Source organism: Choloepus didactylus, chromosome 5 (genome assembly GCF_015220235.1).
Source record: "Choloepus didactylus isolate mChoDid1 chromosome 5, mChoDid1.pri, whole genome shotgun sequence".
Taxonomy (NCBI): Eukaryota; Metazoa; Chordata; class Mammalia; order Pilosa; family Megalonychidae; genus Choloepus; species Choloepus didactylus.
In genome coordinates, this window is record NC_051311.1 from 8,548,699 (window position 1) to 8,568,568 (window position 19,870).

At 39.8% G+C, this 19,870-nt stretch overlaps 1 protein-coding gene across 1 annotated transcript in view; it reads right to left on the reverse strand.

The window, feature by feature from the left end:
• Nucleotides 1-6,703: 6,703 nt before the first annotated feature.
• ENKUR (enkurin, TRPC channel interacting protein) overlaps nucleotides 6,704-19,870 on the reverse strand; it is a 31,070-nt gene continuing 17,903 nt past the window's right edge. The window contains exons 3-5 of the mRNA XM_037837889.1: nucleotides 15,725-15,948; nucleotides 12,442-12,588; nucleotides 6,704-8,733 (exon numbers count right to left, since the gene is read on the reverse strand). Coding sequence (XP_037693817.1) covers nucleotides 8,560-8,733; nucleotides 12,442-12,588; nucleotides 15,725-15,948 — 545 coding nt within the window. The 3' untranslated portion in view covers nucleotides 6,704-8,559. The remainder of the gene's footprint in view (nucleotides 8,734-12,441; nucleotides 12,589-15,724; nucleotides 15,949-19,870) is intronic.

Below are 19,870 nucleotides of genomic sequence, written 5' to 3' on the forward strand. Positions count from 1 at the left end.
CAGATGGGAAAACTCAGCATCTGGTGGCTAAGGACAGAGCAGGGTCCCAATTCATAGCTGCTCTTCCATCCAGAATGAACAAATAAGTGAAAGCCAATGAAGCCATTGTGTTGTTGATGAGATTCACCATATGGATGGTTTATGGCTGGTGAACAATGAGACTAAAAAAGGTATTCCTAACGGGAATGGTTACCCTGACCTACAATGCCCATGCCGGTTTGGATGTATAATGTCCCCCAAAATGCCATGTTCTTTAATGCAATCTTGTGGGGGCAGATATATTAGTGTTGATTAGGTTGGAATCCTTTGACTGTTTCCATGGAGATGAGACTCAATCAACTGTGGGCGAGACCTTTGATTGGATAATGTCTGTGGAGGTGTTACCCACCCCTTCAGCGTGGGTCTTAGTTGAATCACTGGAGCCATATAAAAGCGTTCACAGACAGAAGGAGGTGCTGCAGTCAAGAGAGACACTTTGAAGAACACACAGGAGCTGAGAGAGGAGCTGGAACACAACCTGGGATCAACAGATGCCAGCCATGTGCCTTCCCAGCTGACAGAGGTTTTCCAGATGCCATTGGCCTTCCTTCGGTGAAGGTACCTGATTGTTGATGCCTTACCTTGGACACGTTATGGCCTTAAGACTGTAACTGTGTAACCAAATAAACCCCCTTTATAAAAGCCAATCCATTTCTAGTATTTTGCATAATGACAGCACTAGCAAACCGGAACAACAACTCACTGGGCCAGAGTCTGCTGACCCCTGTAGACTGTGTTGGAAGAAAATTACGTATCTGCTAAATGCAATTAATTCTCTTATAGATACACAAGTGATTATTTTATATTCTAGATACACAGATAAATTTGGGGGGACACATAAGAAGCTGCTCACAATGATTGCTTCTGGAAAGGAAAGAGGTGTGAGGAAGATGTACATCTTCTTACTTCCCTGTGGGTAAATTATGATTTTGGACTATGTATATGCATTGCCTATTCACACACACACAAAGAATAAAATTAAAACAGTTCCTAATAAAATTACAAGAGAAAAACCTTTTGACCCAGTTATTGCTCTCCTGGGAATGATTACCTACAAATAAACCCAAATGTGTGAAATAATATGTATACAAGATTATTCACTGAAGCAATTGCTTTTAATAGAAAAATTTTGAGGACTTAAATGTCCATCAACAGGGCGCTGGTGAAAAAGATTATATACACCCATGCAATCCAATACTAGCATCCATAAAGAGGAATAAAGAGCATTATGTATTGATAGAAATGAACTACGTGATATTAACTGAAAAAGACAAGTGTTATTGAGTGCTCACATTTGAGTTTTTTTAAAGTGAGAGGATTACATACACACACATACATGTAAATGCACACACATGCACACACATGCACAATACACATACATATGTACACATACACCTACATATATATACACAGAGACATATGTATACATGTACTTTTGCTTTTATAACATATTTCTGAAAACGTACATAAAATTAGTAACATTGTCTCTGGAAAAGGGAACATGCTGGCACAGATCATGTGTGGCATGAATGCTTTTTATTTCAAAAGAATTCCACAGATGTTTTACATGTCCACAGCATCATTTAGATAAGAGAGTGCCCCTGCTTCATACAAACACTTACTTGAACGCCTGAGTGAAGGCAGTTTATTAAAACAAACCAAAAACATCTATCCAGTCACATTTCTGATACAGACAACATCCTGTAGAATAAAAAATCCACATCTATAGGTGGTCTCTCTGTATGTGATTTTTTGAAGTTAATATGTGCATGGCCTTATCACACTGATCCGGTGAAAAAATCTTTCAGTTTGCAGGTACAATTAGCATTCCTTAGTCTGTTGCTATTTTCATTTCTTTCTCTCTTATCAAGCACATTATGTGTGAAGGGAAAAATGCTACCACACCTTCTGACCTCACTCAGCAAAATTTTATTATGAAGACAAGGCTCTTTTGTTGGCAGCCACAGATACTGTTCTAAGAGCACACAGGCTCTGACATGGTCTGTGGGAACGTTCTTCTATAATTGGACCCACTCTTTCTAGTTAAAAGGACGTATCTCATTTTTTTTTTAAATTCTCCCCCCCTCCTTCTCTCCTTGCTTCTCTTCTGCATGAGTTTAAAATCCTCCCAGGAACACCCTGTGATTGCAAAGCTCAAACGATTGTTATTAAGGAAGTTTTCATCTGAAAAGATCTAGAAACTAGGTAGTTTTTGTGTTATATGGCATTCTGTCCAGTATGTCAAAAGACTGGTTTTTGGTTTCATGGGGGTGGGTACAAATAACTGGTTATGGATCCATTGGCACTTTTCTGTATTCTCATCAGTTTGGAGACCAAATTTTGGTTGAGCTAAGTAGGAAAAAAGTCATATAGTTTTATAGTTACGAACCATTAGAACTGGAAGGCGGGTTGGACACAAGTGGGTTGAATTCTTCATTTTACAGGTGAGAGAGACTAAGTGATTTTCCAAAGGTCACGTAACTTACTGCCAGAGTCAAACCTGCCGATTTGTTGCATGATATCATATCTCACTGGAAAGGAAAAAACTCCAGAAAAATTATCGTGTTCTTTTTCTCCCTTACCCATGTCTGTCTTCTACCTGCAGTAACCAATGTTTATGTATAAATCACCTCCTGTGGATAACTAAGATCTTAGAAGTGAGGGAAATTAGATTGTCCTCAAGAGTTAATTATGAGATTAACGAGCATCAGCTGCCTTCCCTGCTGAAACGTTTCCTCCAAATCTACGGTCAAAGGTCAGCTATTTTTGTTAGCATGTTAAGTCACTTGCCAACTTCGTGACACTGGCCGGTGGTATTAACAATCTAGAGCGATAACAGGATTTCATTGTAAGAGTTTGGACAGCAAATCTAAGAGAGGAGCTGGGGGTGGGGGCATGCAGAAGTTGACCGTCCTCCTAGGGCAGGGGAGACGAAGGGCTGGCGGCGGTGCTGAGAGTTTCTTTCCCATTGTCAAGACTCCAGCTGTAGGGAAGGGTCCTTCTTGAATTCTCTTGGCCTCCTGGTCTTCTTCTGATCTCTTTGGCTCCTGCTCTCCCACCTGACCTCTAAAAGGCAGAGTTGCTGAGAGCTCATTTATCTCCTTATCACTTGACACTTCTCTCAAGGTGATCTCATCCTTGGACAAATGTGAAGCTCGACTCCAGGCTTCTTTTGAAATATTCTTTCTTTCCTTTTCCCTCCCCTCCCCTGTCCTCCCTTCCCTCCCCTTCCTTTCTATGTCCTTCCCCACCCTTCCTCTCCCTTCCCTTTCTTTACTTTTCTTCTCTATCTAAACTATATCTCAATTTCTCATCTATTGCTTTATCATCTATCATCTGTCCATTTATCTACCATCTATCCTTCAGTCCATCCTTCTATCTATCCAATCTATGTAAATTTCCACCCAGATGTCTACAGGGTTGTCACAAACTTCACATGTCTACCGTCATAGTCTTGGTCTCTTCCCCATGTCCTCCCCCAATGTGTGTCTCCTCAGTTTCCCCAGTGCAGAAAACGTCACCGTCATCTGCCTGGTTGCTCAGGTCAGAAACTTGGTCATCACCATCCTCGAAACCTCCTTCTCCCTCCCCTTTGATCCATCACCACGATGTGTTTCTACCTCCTGACTATTTCTCGAGGCCACCTGCTCCTCTACCTTCCCTGCTGCAGCCTTGTTCCAGCTCACTATCTCCTCTACTTGCAGGACTGCAGTAACCTTCTGATGAGTCTTCTCATTCACTCTTCTTCCACTGCACCCCATTTTCCACCCAGTAGCAAGTGATCATTTAAAACCACCGGTCACGCCACCTCCCTGCTTAAAACCCATCAGCGGCCTGTGTCGCTCTGCCCCTCCAGCTGGCACCCCGTCCCTCCCCTCCCCTGAGCACGGTCCTGCCCCAGGGGCTGCCATCCTCCTGTGGATCCAGAGCTTCTCACCCCAGACGCTTCACATATCATGTTCTCTCTGTTCAGAATTCTTTTCCCTCCACAACCCTCCTCTCCCCCACTGCCTCCAGCTGCTGCTGACCCTTCAGTCTGACTTGAAATGTCGACTCCTCAGGAGGGCATTCCTTAACTATGCAGTCTGATTCAGGACTCCCTTAACGGTCTCTTGCAGAACCTTCTTTTTTTTTTTTTTCCTTTTTATAAATGTATTTGTGTAATTTTTTTGTCTTTCTACCTTACTTCCAGCAACTAAAAGAGATCTGGCAAACAATGGGCAGTCCGTGTTGAGTTATGGGGAGCTACGTTAGCTGAAGGGATTTTCAAAAGATAATCTGAACGTCTTTATCTTTTTGACTCTGTTCTAGCCAAAGCACACTTTTGATTATGAGTTTTCCTCCCACATAGCTTGGCAGCTGAGTGAGAATGAACTGATTTTGAGGCTCTATTTGGGGGGGAAGCATTTCTTCATATAAATTTAAAAATTGGTGTACATGTACACTTCAATTCGTGGGTGCCAGCCTGGAGGTCCTGAGAAAAGTGAACTTGCAACCTTAACTGGAGGTCAGGGCCTGGACCACCGTTAAGTCACTAATATCAGGTGTGAGGCCTCTTGTCTCCGAAGAGCAAAGGGTCACTTAGGGGAAAGGCTGTCCTTTCACAGCATGACTGATTTCAACTTATATTTCATTTTGGAATGCCAGTGCTGGCTAACATAGGAGGTATTGCCAAATTTTTGCCAGTTCCTGAAGATAGCAGTTACCAAATATAGTTGCTATCATCTGTGTGAAACACTGAGGAGATTAGCCATGCTCTGCTCAGACTAAACTTCTAAGCTGGTATATGACGTCCTTTTCTTTAACATGATTTTGTGGGATTGGGAAATCCACACCTCTACTGACGTTTGCTAACCAGCCCAGCACCAACTGGACAGAGATACTACAGAACTGAAGAAAGTTTCTTAGTGAATCTAAGCAAGAAATGTCCTGTCTTTTTACATGCCAGGGACTGTATTAATTGCTATCCATATATCACATCATTCCTTTCTCATCCTAACTCTACATAGCACAGCTATGGGTTAGGACCCCCCATTTTACAGATTAGGAAAATGTAGCTGAGAGAGGTTTTGTGCTTAGTCAATAAGTAGCAGAGCCTGGCTCAGGTGCCTGAACTCCTAGGCATGCCATGAAACTGCCTCCTCCTGACTTGATCACTCGTCAGTGGGTTGCTTTAGTGGCCCAAATCCCTATCTTCTAAGTCTCATTTATATTGTGATAATAATGCCAATGGGTCATGTTCAAATAAATGTTTGGGTATCATTTATTAATTTATTCAATAAAGATTCTTTGGGTACCTTCTGTACACTAGCTGTTGTGTAGACTCTAAGGAATGTTGATGAAAAGATGCACTGTCCTTTCCCCCCCAGAAGCTTGTAGCCTTGTGGTGAAATATCCAGATGATCAGTGCTATTATGAAGGCCCAGTTCTGCAGATTCAGAGAGGGTATCACAGAAACATGGGTGTGAACTGACCCTTTGAAGACTGGGGATTTGCCAGGCAGATATGCAGGAGGGGAGAACGAGAAGGGAAAAGGGTTCTGGGCAGTGTGAGCACAGACCTGGAGGCATCGCCCAGTTGGCGTTCAGGAGGCCTCTAGCACTCGGTGTGGTGATGGGAGTGTGGGTCAGTGAGGAGGGCAGGAAACAGGGCTGAAGAGACAGCCAAGGGCTTATCCACATTGAATTTTTATTCTACGCAGAGAGCTTTTGAGCAGGAATGGATACCTAGTCAAACCACCTTTAGCAATGGAGTTTCACCTTTTGGGCTCAAGTGTGCATCCCCAAATGACCACGGTCTCTGTGTCTCTTAACTCATGCTATCAAGTCACTGACTCTGTTGGTTTAGATGTATTATGTCCCTCCAAATGTCATATTCTTTAATGCAATCTTGTGGGGGCAGATGTATTAGTGTTGATTATGTTGGAATCTTTTGATTATTTCCATGAAGATGTGACTCAATCAACTGTGAGTGAAATGTTTGCTTGGATTATTTCCATGGAGCTATGGACCCCACCCATTCATGGCGGGTCTTGATTTAATTACTGGAGTCTTATAAAAGGAGCTCACAAACAGAAGGAGCTCAGAGCAGCTAAGAGAGACATTTTGGAGACAACCATTGAAAGTAGACTTTTGCTATTCCAGAGTTTGCCTGGGAGAAACTAAGAGAACACCCCTAGATGCCTAGAGAGAAACATCCTGAGAGAAAGCCATTTTGAAATGCAACCTTGGAACAAGCAGATTTCAGCCACGTGCCTTCCGAGCTAACAGAGATTTTCTGGATCCCAATGGCCTTTCTTCAGTGAAGGTGCCCTACTGTTGATGCCTTTGGACATTTTCATGGCCATAAGACTAACTCTGTAACCAAATAAACCCCCATTATAAAAGCCAATTCATTTCTGGTATTTTGCATAATGGCAGCGTTAGCAAACCGGAACTCTGACCATCCACCTGAGACAGATGTCTGTCCCTCCTGACGGACTGACAGGCTGGTCCAGGTGTGTGTGTGTGTGCATGTGTATGGAGGGAGGTTGACTGAAGCTATTCAAGCTTGGGATCCCAGGTAGGGTCAACCCTCCGGGAACTATGGAAGAGCAAGCTTCCCTAGGTGAGCTGCAGGTGACAAGGGCTATAAAGCTGTAAAGTTTATCTAGGCCAACACTGTGTGACATGGAGAAAAGTCTGGATTCTTTAATAGATATTTACAGAAATAAGAGAAAAACCATCTATTAAAACCTCAAAGTTATCACTTGAACATTTAAAGCAATTCCCATTTCATGACCCCAAAACCCACCAACCGTGTGAAATGATCAGAATATTTTTGCATAGCTATTGATTTTGAATTATTTAAAAATGAGTGGGCATAGAAGTCATCTCATAAAATAGTAACACACAGTGGAGAAGGCAAGCTGTACTGGCAGAGCTACTTCATAAAAGTGACTGGGTCCCTGAGTGACTACGTCGAACAGATGACAGATAACACCCACCACCATCATTCACACTGGATGTTGCTGTAAAAATGATCCATTTATCTTTATGGTGTCAAGAAACTAGATTTGGAGGTAGACTGATTTTGCTTGCCTAGAGAATGCAAGTGGGAATGATGTGTACCAATTTCAGGCCTGGCCTGCCCCCAGCACCTCCAGCTCTGCAGGGAATGGAGCCCACCCTCCCTGTGTCTGGGTCCCTGTGTAAAGGGCTGTCCTGGATCTGTTCACAGCCCGGCACTGTTACGTGAGCGGGACACGGGTTTCTGTTGGGTTTGAATAAGCATATTTTGGGGTTTACTGTTACAGCTTTCAGCCTACCCTAATTAGCAACCAGCCATTCTCATGTACTATCTATTATTTTATATCTTCCCTAAGGGAGTATAGGATTAAAGAAATGATACTCATAAAGAGATATGAAAAAAGTCTAATGTGAGTTTTCAAAACTATCTGTATATAAGCATTTTCTTTAAGACACTAAAGTAAACTTTTCTGCAATGCTTCCCACTTCTGTGTTTAAAAACAAATGCTAGAAAAGGATCATCTGATTTTGTGTCATTGATAGTATCAAAATTAAGAGTGAGCAGGAGAAATTGTTATTGCTCTGATATTATGTAGTTTCATGTATATTTCCTGTATTCTCTAAGTCAAAATTTCATAGAAGAATCTATTCCTTCTCAGATACTTATGGACTTTTGTTTCTTATTCTGAGTTGAAGATAGCTCTACTTATATAAAAGTATTGCTTAATAAATGAAGTAATCTTACAAATAGACACTTTAGAATTTATAGAATAGATAAATAGAAAGGACCAAAAAATCCTAACATTCCATTTTAACAAAATATGTATAGTGAATCTTGAAAAATAAAACATGCAGAGTAGCAAAGTTTTAAAAATTGGTAGATCAGGATGAAGACTGTTCTCTTTATTTAATCATTCTCTATGCTGTACTTTATAAGCTATCTTCTTCATTTTATGTTATCTTAATTTGACTCAATCAGAATATAAGCCCTTCAGCAGATACAGTAATATGGATACTGATGATATCCGCAGGCTGTTAAACCTGGGGAGCTCTGAATCAAAATACAGAAAACATTTCAGAGTGGTAAGAAAGCATACGCCACTATTTCCAACTCAAAATACATAACAGCTTTGAATACCATGTGCCTTGTGTCATACAGTAGGAAGTTTTAGAAGTTCTTGAGTGCTGACTTTATTTTTCAGGGCCCAGAAATGAATGTTTATGTGAAACAAGTACATAATAATGATGAATTACCCTATGGAACTGAAACCTTGAACATCAAACCTTAACTGGTTTTCATAGAAACCTGGCACAGGTAAAAACAAAATTTTCCCTTGAATAAGTAAATAATTCACATTTAAAGAATAAACTGTGCCTAATTAAGCATCTGGAATACTATACGGCTACTTTTATTCTCGTCATAATATTTTCCTCTTTGAAAAACTTGTAGGTTCATGTTTATGTTTGTCATATGTTTTCTATCTTAAAATTGCTATCCTTTAACAATCCACTATTACTTATTGGCAATATAAATAATTTTGTGCTTTTCAATGACACCAATGTCATGTTCCAGTTGCTTCATTTCTTCTTCCAGCTTCTGCTTGCGAATCTTCTTTGGAATGGAATCTATGAATACAGAAAGCGACTGGAACTCTTTATGCACGTCTTCCCAGTTCCTCTTCAGCCCCTGGATATAGGAAAGAAAACCAGAAATACCAGAGTGAACTGCAAAAGTAAAGTAAGCTATAAATGGTAAAGAAAACCCTGCTGGTAAAGAAAAATTGTAAAGAGGAAAAGGAAACGGGTGAAAATAACTTTAAAATGATATGGATTCATCAAGCCCTTGGCCACAGTTGCAAAAAATACTGTACAGCGGCCAAACTCTGTCCTTGATTATGTGCTCCATTCCCACTGGGAGTATTTATTTTCTCTGTTTTTCATGTTACTGTACTTGTTTTTACCATCAGATAAGTATTTGCAGAGTTTTGAGTAGTATGAAACTAAGCTCACAGCAAATACTTTGGTGAAAATAACAACTTGGAATGGCTATCTCCAAGTAAAAACATTCTTGAACTTAAAAAAGTTCTGCTACTTTTCTTTAGGATTTTCTTTCTAAACCATTCTCCTCATTCTGCAACAGAGAAATCACACTGAAAGAATTGATTCTGACTTGCATGGCCATATTTTCTTGTATTTGGCAAAATGGGATTACACAAGATATCAAAATTCAATTTTATGATATGATCTTTTTATGAATTTTCAATGTTAGAAAGAACTCTTCCTCTATATAGTTGAGGGATATATACTTCCCATGAACGTATTCAAGAAATGACAGAAATGTCATTAAATGTAAGACATATGCTAATTCAATGGTCTAGTGAATGTTTTACATACTCAGAAACCAAAAAATCCAAAATCAGGCGTCTCTTAGGAGCAATGACAGTTATTTTCATCCCTGCAGAGTTACCATTTCACAGTGCACTAGAGCCCCATTGCCAAAATGGTCTTAAACTAATTAAATGTATGCAACAATGTTTCATATATGAAAACTTTTCATAATTCACTATGGGGAAACAATCATTTTATTTATGCACAAATAGAAAGCAAAAAACACAAATGCAATGTAAAATATTGCATTGAAAACATGGTCCTTGAGAATCATGGTTGTACATTTAGGTTTAAGGGAGGATTAGAAGTGTCTTAAATAATGTCTTTATAATAAGCTCTCGCAGTATGCATTTAATCTTGTAGAAACATTTGAGAACAATAAAAGGGCCATGATTTATTTCCACACTTAGGTAAAAGTGGTCATAGATAGAGCACACTGGAAGGAATAGGTTGGTTGGGAAAAAAAGGGAACAGATTTTGACCACTAATTGAGTGAGATTATATCAAGAATTTGGGAAAGGTAAAAGGAAAAGACATCAAGCTTTTTTTAAAAAAAAGAGAGAGGTGGATGGGTTAGTAAAATTGTGTAAAAAGTTTATGAGATGTATTGCAAAAAAGAAGTCTACAAAAGAATTCCATTTTTCCGTTGTCTTTCACTGTGAAACGTAAAACGGGTTTCCACAGTGCCCCACGGAGGTGCCTCCTGCGTAAAGGAAATCTATATATTTATATGCTTTCAGATAGCAAGGGTTTTTCATAGTTAGTTGGGTGATATTTCCATATTTCCTCTGGTCACAGCAGCTACACTTTCCCCGTCTTCTTTTCTAAAGGATTGTTTGCTCTTATCTTCTAATGTGTACAACAGTGTTTGGATGAAAGTCAACAGCTGGGGATGGAAATTAATATAACTAATATTTCATATTATGTTGAAATAACCAGCTTGCTGGTTTTGAGATATCTTTTGGTTATTTCACCTGAAATATCTTTTACCTGTCCTAGCAATTGTGATTCCCCCTTATTTTTATTTCATCATTTTTCTCTCTCCTGAGTACTAAATAATACGTTTAATTTTGGAAAAATTCAAATAGGCAGAAGCAGTCATCAAATCAATGAGATGTGCTTTCCGTTCAGCTCAGCTCTATGCCGTTCCACCCGTTCTCTTCCCCTGCCTGGCTCTGTGCCTTGGGATGGGCTGGGGGCTGATCTGGTGGGCTGCACCAGCCCCTTAGCCCCCTGCCTCCGATTGGAGCAGCCATGGGGGCGCGTCTCCCCTCCGTGTCATGCTTGGGCGTGCCTACACTGCCTGTTGGGAGGCTGCCTTCCCGCCCCAGCCGGGACAGGGCCCTGGTAGCCCGGCTTCTTCCCTCTGCCCCTTCCAGCCCAGGCTGGTGGCGGATTCCCACCACCCTTGGTCCGCGGATGCCTCAGTGGTCCCTGCTGGTTCCCTTAATCCTGCTTCACCTCTGCAGGTAGCTCCTTCATTCTATTCTCGTCAAAACCTCTGGCTGAGGGACCAAGGCAGGGTCCCTGCCACCTCCTGAGTGCCTGTGCATTATGCACTGTTTTGGAAAACACTGGCCTGCAGGCTGGCAGACATGGACTTCAGTTCCCATTTAGCCACTTGCTAATTTTGTGACCAAGGGCAAATGCAAACCAAACTCAGAGTTCACTGACAATAAGGGCTGCATTTGTTTGGTTTTGCTTTGTTTTCCAGTCCAGCCCAGTCCCCCAGGTCTGGGTACAATGCCTGGAACAAAGGAGATGCTCAATAAAGGAATGAATGCATGAGGGAGCCAAGGAGCCCACTCACTGCATTTCATACCCTCATCTGCACAAGGAGGGGCTTGGAATCATCGGGCCAGGTGGCTCCTTCCAGGCACAGGGAGATGGTTATGTCAGGAAGACTGGGCAGATGTGGCCTCCTAGGGGCACACAACCATGCGGACCGGGAACTCTACACCACGTGTCACCAGGGAGGGGACTGGTCCGGGGACTGTCGGGAGAAGAGCGAGAGGCTTTGTTGCTCTGGCACCTATACTCCCCAGCCAAGGGGAATGATCTGCTGTGGCAGCATCAAAGGCTATGCCAAGAAATTCTGTAGTGGCCACGGGTGATGGTGAAGTTCATGTGTCAACCTGGCCTGGTGACAGTGTCCAGCTGTTCAGTCAAGCAAGCACTGCCTGATGGTTCCTGTGAGGATATTTCGTGGATTTAACAAACGTTTACTGATGACTATGATGGCATTGATCAAATGTTAAGAATTTATAACGTAGGACTCCATTTTCTAACAGGAATTAATAAGGTAATAAGAGGCTTTTTCTCTTTTTAAAAGGACAATAAAATGACTTTGTAGAAATAAAATAGCAAAACAAAGGATAAAGTACTATTTTCACCTGCATAGGAAACAGCGTAACTACAGAACCCTGTAGGTGCTTAATATAGATGGTGGTGAGGCACAACTGGTCACATCCTCCAATATTTTAAGTGCTTTTGATAAAAGTCTTGCATTAAAAGCTCAAATAGAAATATGGCTTTAAGTCTAGATTATTCAAAATAAGGAAAAAAATTCTAAAATTTGGGCATTTGAATGGTAGAAAAAAAAAAAGTCGGTCAATGACAGTTTCAATTATTCTAGGGCTCCATCTAGTGAAAATTACTTTAAGGATATTATTTTTGAAAGATACAGATAGGGACCTGAGGATGAAAAAGATAATGCTGTTTTGCCTTATCTGTGCATGATTGTGGTAGGAGTGTGGTAGGAGCATGTACGCCACTTCGGGAAGTTACAGCAGCTCAGCACACTGGAAACGAAATGCCAGTCAATGAATCTCTATGTTACATTTTCCTTTCCCCGAAGAGTCAGATTTTCTATATGTCACTATAAGGAAAGGAGATTGTCCCGATTTTAAAATCAAAGGGCTGACTTTGATAATCAGGTTGAGGATGCACCTTTTTTCCAGAGATGCTCCAAAGAGTTGCAGGTGCATTTAAATGTCAGGACACTTACCTGCAGAACCGCCTCCCTTTCTTCATCGGAGAGCCTCTTCATAGACGCTTTCTTAAGGTTTTCCTGGATATAATTATCATACTCCTCCTGGGCTTTCTTTACTTCTTCATTTCGCTTGCAAATATATTCAGGTGTGACACCATAATCCTGTAAGGGTTTTTCAGAAAAAAATAAATGACCAGTATCCTAAATACAGTCTGATATATACATGTATACCCACCAGTGACTGGGAGAAAAATAAATGTTACAGATCTAAAGCCTTTGCTCAAAACACTGAAAATGGACAGAAGTAGGTAATTTTTGCCCATTGGGAATTTGTTAACTCCAGTCTTCTAAAGCAGTTTGTCTTGTCACGGTGGTCGCTGGTTTCCTTCTTTTCTGATCGTTGGGCAGGGCCTGCTCGTGGCTCATCAGCCTTCTTTTACCCCTAATACTTGGCCCTTCTTTATTTTTTTTAGGTGCTTTGGCTTCTGCCTTAAATATCTTGAATTTCTGAGCCCTCTTTTGCATGGTTTTGTTAAATAAAAGAAGACAAATATTTCCAAGGCATTATAAAAACAAGTGCTTAAAAAAGATACCAAGCACATCAGCTTAAAGAGAGAGGAAGTTGTCAATATTCTCTGCCTAGAGAAAAAGGACATTTTTCACTCTTCAAAAAATTATTTGAGAACATACTTGGCATTGGGTATTAGAGTGTAATAATAAAGGTGAGGCTTCTCTTCTCATGTCTTCTGAGTTCTATAGGAAGACCAACTCACCAGACAGAGTATAACATTATATTCAAGTTCCCTGAAGCACAATGAAGGACCCTATTGGGAAGAGAATAATACGGGATATTTTATTTTAGAGAAAAAAGGAGGCCAGGCAAACCCTCTCTGAGGAGGCCCTTAGCGTAACCTCTCCCACCCCCCCTGACCTAAGATGTAGCCTGAGACCTCTGTCACTTCTGGTGGACACCTTAAGAATCAGGGATTACTGTGCCAGGTTCTTTTACTCTCTGCTACAGTGAGTGACTGGCAACGTTTTGGGATGCCTACATCCTGGGGTGAGGACAACGATAAGCATGCAGCACAAGCAAACCACAAGACTTTCTTGCTTGAAGTTACTGGAATTTGGGGATTATTTGTTATGACAGCATAATCTAGCCTAGCTTGGTTGAAACAAAGAATAGAAATCCTAGATAAAAATGGAAAGCTGCAAAGCACTAGGCAAACAAACTATGAAAGCACAGTTTTCTGGTCAGTGAGTGCAGTGGTAAACAGTCCAATCTACTGCAGGAAACACAAAGTCCATCATTGCATTATAGCTCAGCCCAATAATTACATTCATAACGATGATTCTGAGTCATCAAAAACAAAGGACTATATTTGGCAAACCCTTTTTAAGGGCATGGTGCAACACATTTTAGAAAAAAATGATCTCCCAAGTGGGTAGAAGTTTTAGAGCTCTGAAATATTCCCATATGATGGGCCACTGAGGGTTAATGCATATTATTTATTCTAATGATTGAATGTATTACAATACCCACTCCTTACTGAACTTTTATTAGGTGCGAAGAACTGTGTTGAATGTTTAATATACTTTATATCATTTAACCCTCGCTACGGCCCTGGGATAAAGCCAATAACTTGTTAAAGATCACAGTGCTTTGCGGCAGTTAGAATCTGAAATGTCTTACTACTTCTGCTTCATATTCTACGTAATCACCCATGCTTGTTTGTTTTCACAAATTGTTTCTCATGGCTGAAATGGGCAATGACATTTTCTCTGCAACTAAAACATGAGGTTCACTCATTTTTAAAAATGGCACTGTCCTTAAATGGATTTACTATCTTATTTATCAACAGAGATATTTACAATTCAACTGAGATGTGAACAGTATGTTGAACGAGTCCCGCCTGCTTCACCAGCAAGACCAGGAGGACAACAGATGCATAGGAAAGCAAGCAGGTACAGGTAGACTAACCTAATATTTTTCTCTGTCTGTGATGGATACTTGCAATTTTCTGTACAGGGTAGAAAATTCCCTGCCGTGGCTGGGCAGGCAAAGGTGGCCAGGAGGAGAGGGCTGGGAGTGTGGCAGCTGGTTGCATGATAGTGGAGAAAATGTGGACTGGAAGTGGCTTTAAAGAGCCAGGAGAGGGAGAATCCACTTTTCCCCACCCTGGGGGACAAGAGCTACGCGCAGCCTCCAGGGGCTACAGAAGGAGGGAGCAACCTGGGAGAAGCCTGACGCAGCAACCTCCACACGTGCCACCATCTCCTAGGCTCTGGCTCGAGTTCTTCCAAGGTGACCTTTGCCTACTGAGTGGGAGGGGCTCTTCGGAAAATAAATCGCCTCCTCCAACAGCGGCTTTGGGGTTTCTGTTTTGATAATGAACAGGGACTGGATGTGTCACGGCCCATGATTGGGCTACCCAGCGCAAGCCCCCTACAATTGCTTTCCTCTTTTCTTTTCTCTCTTATTTTTCTTCTTTCCTTCTTGCCACATCGTATTATTATTTATTATGTTAGACTTTGTACTCATATTTTAAAAGGTGTGTTTCAAGCACTTTAAAGCATGAAACACAATTTGCATAAGTGTTCTTTGATAAGCTTTTATTGTTAATTTTTAAGATCCTCTATATTTAAACCATTTAACCCAATGTCTATAATTTTTCCCAATGAAATTATATGCCTATCTGATACAGACCTTTTCAGATGGAAATGAGGACCTGATTTTCTTTTATGTCCAAAAGGACTGGATTCTTTTAAAGTACATTCAAGACCTGCTTTACCCCTAACTAAAAACAAATGAATATATTCAAGTGGAAATAGGAATGTGAATTATTTTCACAACACTGATGGGACTGGATGACTTCAAGTTGTATTATTCTTCATTTCTCTCAAGTTGCACAACCTAATGACTAAATATTAGGATCTTCTGAAAGGTTTTCTCTTCTAGATTTACAGCACCAACTATGCTTTTAATGATACTCCCACCATAAAAAAAATAGCATTGTTTAGGAATGTTAGTTATAAGTGTTAAATATATTAACAATTGAATTTAAGGGAAACAATGATAGCTTGCAACTACCGAACTATATGGTGAGGTTCATTCCAAGTTCTCTGCAATTTTATTACATTAGATTTGGATCAAAGGTTGCAGCAGAATGTGAACTTGCAATCCAGATAATTTGTCCAGTGAGAGCACTATTAGGGACAAATTAGACAATCACTATGAACACCTTATTTAATATTTAAATTATTTGAATATTAAGTCAATAATATATCACAAGGCTACCTTTTTATTGATGTACTTTGGAACAAGTCCTGAAGATTCAAGATCATGCTTGTCTCCAGTTCTCTTGTCAACATAAATTGGTTTAGGCCTTTTAGCCACTCCCATAATGACATCAGCCGCATTTGTATTTATAAAATTTTTTTCACTCTGTATTCCCATGATTGGATGATCAGTCCTCAGTGGCACAGGAGGCTTTTTGGGCTCATTCCGATCAAACTTTTTTTCTGTTAAACACAACATTAACTTGTTAATACTCAAATTATAAACATTGCTACTCATATTATTTACAATATTCAGATATTTTACCACTAAAGAAAGTATTTGAGTTTTACTAGTAATATATTCAAATATTTAAGGTAAAAAGCCAGCAGACATAAATGCAAAAAAAAAAAAAAAGTACAGCATAATCAATTAATATGTTAGAAGACAGTCTAGGAGAACAGTATAAAAATTAAAGGAAGATAATATGTACAGACAGGTTAATGAGGGCGAACTTAAAAGGTATGGGAATGGACAGAAGTGATGATATTTCGTTAAAGGAATTATGTGTACGAGTGCTGATTGAAAGGGATTGTTTAAAGGTATGTATCCCACAGATTAGCACTACAAATATAAATAAGTGCTTGCATGATCTATTTCTAAGTAATGACACTGGTACAAAGAGTTAACACAGAATGGTATATGGGAAAAACTACCTATTGCATATTATAGACCATATTTAATAGGGATACCTTACCAGTACCACAAGAATACTAGGGATAAATAACTAGGGGCTAATAAGAGCTTTGGGGTGTTTTGAGTTATGACAATTGTTTAAAATTAAGAGTGATGATGATTGTACAACTAAGTGAAGATAATGTGAGATATTGTTTAACTTTGACAGAATACATGTTATGTGAAATTAGCAACCCCCTACTTAATAAGTCAAGCCCTCAATCTTGAGGCTTGCTCTAGGGAAATTTATGGCTGTAAAGGGAAGGCTATGCCTTCCTATAATTATCCCTAAGAGTTACCTCCAGAGAACGTCTTTTGTTGCTCAGATGTGTCCTTTCTCTCTCTAAACCCAATTCTGCAAATAAATTCATCACCCTCCCCCCAACATGCGACATGACTCCCAGGGGAGTGAATCTCCCAGGTTGACATGGGACATGACTCCAAGGAATAAGCCTGGCCCTGGCACCAAGGGATTGAGAAGGTCTTTTACACCAAAAGGGGGGAAAAGAAGGTAACAAAATAAGGTTTCAGTGGCTAACAGATTTCAAATAGAGTCAAGAGGCTGTCCTGGAGGTTTCTCTTATGCAAGCTCCAGCTGGATATCCCAAATGGCCACAGTATGCCATGCCCCAACCAACAGTAGTCCTGAAATATCTAGGTCCCTACCTGAGATTCTATAAAAGATTCACTCACTAAGTTTACTTTTCAGAAACTTAAATCCCCCAGAGTATTCCCATGCCATATAAGTCCCCAAACCCAGAGGCAACAGCCTCTCCAAGAACGTCAACCAGATGCATCCCCATTTTCCATAATGTTGACACCCCTTTTCAATATGAACAATTTAGGGTGGTCACTGCCCAGATATCCCTGAAGATTGAGAAAGTGATCAAATGAGAGAGAGGGGTAGCAACAGACAAATATTTAAAATATTAATTTGCTATAACAAAAGATTACAAATACTGAGTCTTTAAATAAACTTTTTTTTTTTAGTTTCTAGGGTACTAGAATAGCTAGAAGGAAATAACTGACATGGTGGAACTGTAACTTATAACGTGCTTTGAAATTTGTTCTATAGCTACTTGTTAAATTGCACTTTGAAAGTTATCACATTTCTTTATATGTCATATTTCAAAATTTAAAAATGTACAAAAAAATCAAAGGTAGAAGTACCCCAAATCATATGCTAGCTAAATAATACATTTTTACTGATGATGGTGAAAATATTTTCTAATAAATATTTCAACAAAAAATGTTCAGCTTTCTCATTTAAATAAGTTTAAGAAACATTAAACTTCATTTCTGAGAACTATCAATGTTACCAATAATTCCTTTTTCAGAAGAAAATTACTGTAAATCACCAAGTTAGTAAATTAATATATTGAAAGCCCAAGTATCTATGGATTTTTTTTTCAGCAAAAATATAAGGTATAAAAATAATGTAATACCTGTGTATCAACATTCAGCTCAAGAAATAAAACATTACCAATACAGATGAAATTTCCTCTTTACCCCTCCCTGATTGCATCCTGCCTCCTAAAGTAACTACTATCCAGAATTAATCTCCTTATTTATTTCTTTATTCCAATTTCTCTTAATTAAAAGCACATGAAACTGGCCATTTTTACACAGCCTCTTCAACTTGACCATTCTGACCAATCTATTTTGATACAGCCATATCAAAATGCTAAAATGTAAAATAATTACAATTTATTTCCAAGTATTAAAGGCAACACTTATCTTGACAAGGCCCTCTCCCAATCTGAACCTCATCACATTCACTAGGGACCCTGATTTTACTGACTTCAGCATTGTTTGAACTTTTTATGGGTTTACAGAAATTTCACTGTTAGAAAAACTCCAGTAATTATTGTTAAAAGTCTATGGACTGCACTAACCTTGATCCCTCCCCAAACCATTATAACAGAGTTTTAAAATATTCATTTATTCATTAATTGATTCAATATATTTTTGTTAAGTAATGATTATGTGCCCAGGTAATGTTCTAGGGACTAAGATACAAAAGTGAACAAAAGAGACAAGTGGAGTTTACATTACAGTTGGAAAAAAAAAGATAATAAATAAATAACACCTAATATATAGAACATGAAGTATATATTTGGTTGAACTATATGAAATTGTTTACTGTTTTGACCTACAAGAATGGCTCCTTCTTCCTGTTTTACATATTACTGGGAATGCTTGAGAGTTCTTAGAAATTGATAGAAAGCCTGGAGTGGAGGATAAGGCCTCCTATTGCAACACAAATGGCCTCCTTCCATCAGGTACGTCCAATCGACCAAGGTGTGCACCATCAGTGTGCCTAGGAAACCAGAGGTATCCGTCCTCTAGGTGCAAACATGGCAAATATTCAGCAGCCAAGTTTAAATATGAATGGAATGTATGTGCAAATGACTTCTGTAACTGTAAGGAAATCTTTAGCTTTTGAAATGCTGGCAAGAGAGAAAACTGAATTCTTAGAAAATGGGGAAACAGTTTAGAAGGACTGATAACTTTCTCAGGTGAGTAAGTAGAGTAAAGGTGTAACTCTTGGTTTACGTGGTTGCCCCCTGGATGGAGCCTAAAGCATACTCCCCTTTCCCTTATATCTAAACACCATCTGGTCTCTCGTCCCAGGAGAACAGGCTGGCAATAGGGTGAGGCTCAGAGAATGGGGTGAGCATTTCTCTTTCACATATTGTTTGGTGGGAATGATAATCAAACCGAAAAGCAAATGGCTTTTTTCTTTAGGCTATATCAAAAGGCAATGTCAACACAGCCTTGTAATCATACAGATGTGCTATCAATTGAATTTAGAGAAACGCTGGTGTATCTGTTAAGTGTTTTTCAGTGTGTGCAGCAAATTAGGTGGGGATAGGTTCAAAATGGTGGACTATTCAAAAAGAGATTGGCAGCAGCCTGGCCTGTATTACCCTCAACTCTCTCACTGGACTGGATTTTTAAAGCCCTTTGGACACTCTGGATTTCCGTAATTATTCCTAAGGCCAAGGAGATTTTGTTTCTTTTGTCTTAGTGTATTTCTTAGTGATAGAGAGGCTTCTTCTCTTTCTCCTTCTTTGGTTCATAGGATCTACACAGCTTGGCAGTTGTGTTACACAACATGCTCAACCCTTCAAGATCTGTGAGGGCCCCGGGGATATCACTGGTTCTAAGGTATTGAAATCATCTAATTCCATTTTAGGATTTTCCAGTGTTCTCAAGAGGTTGTGGATGACAAAAGACCAAGAACCCACTAGAAGAAAATACAAAAGAGACTTTGGAAGACAAAGTTCTCCAAATTGAGCACGAATGTGGTATTTTCAGACTTGCTTCTCCCATTCCTCTTGAAAATGTCCCCAACCTCTGTCATGGGATATGAGTTATGAGGGATACAGTGTTGCCACAGGGAGAAGCAGTTCCACTTTTGTCAAAATG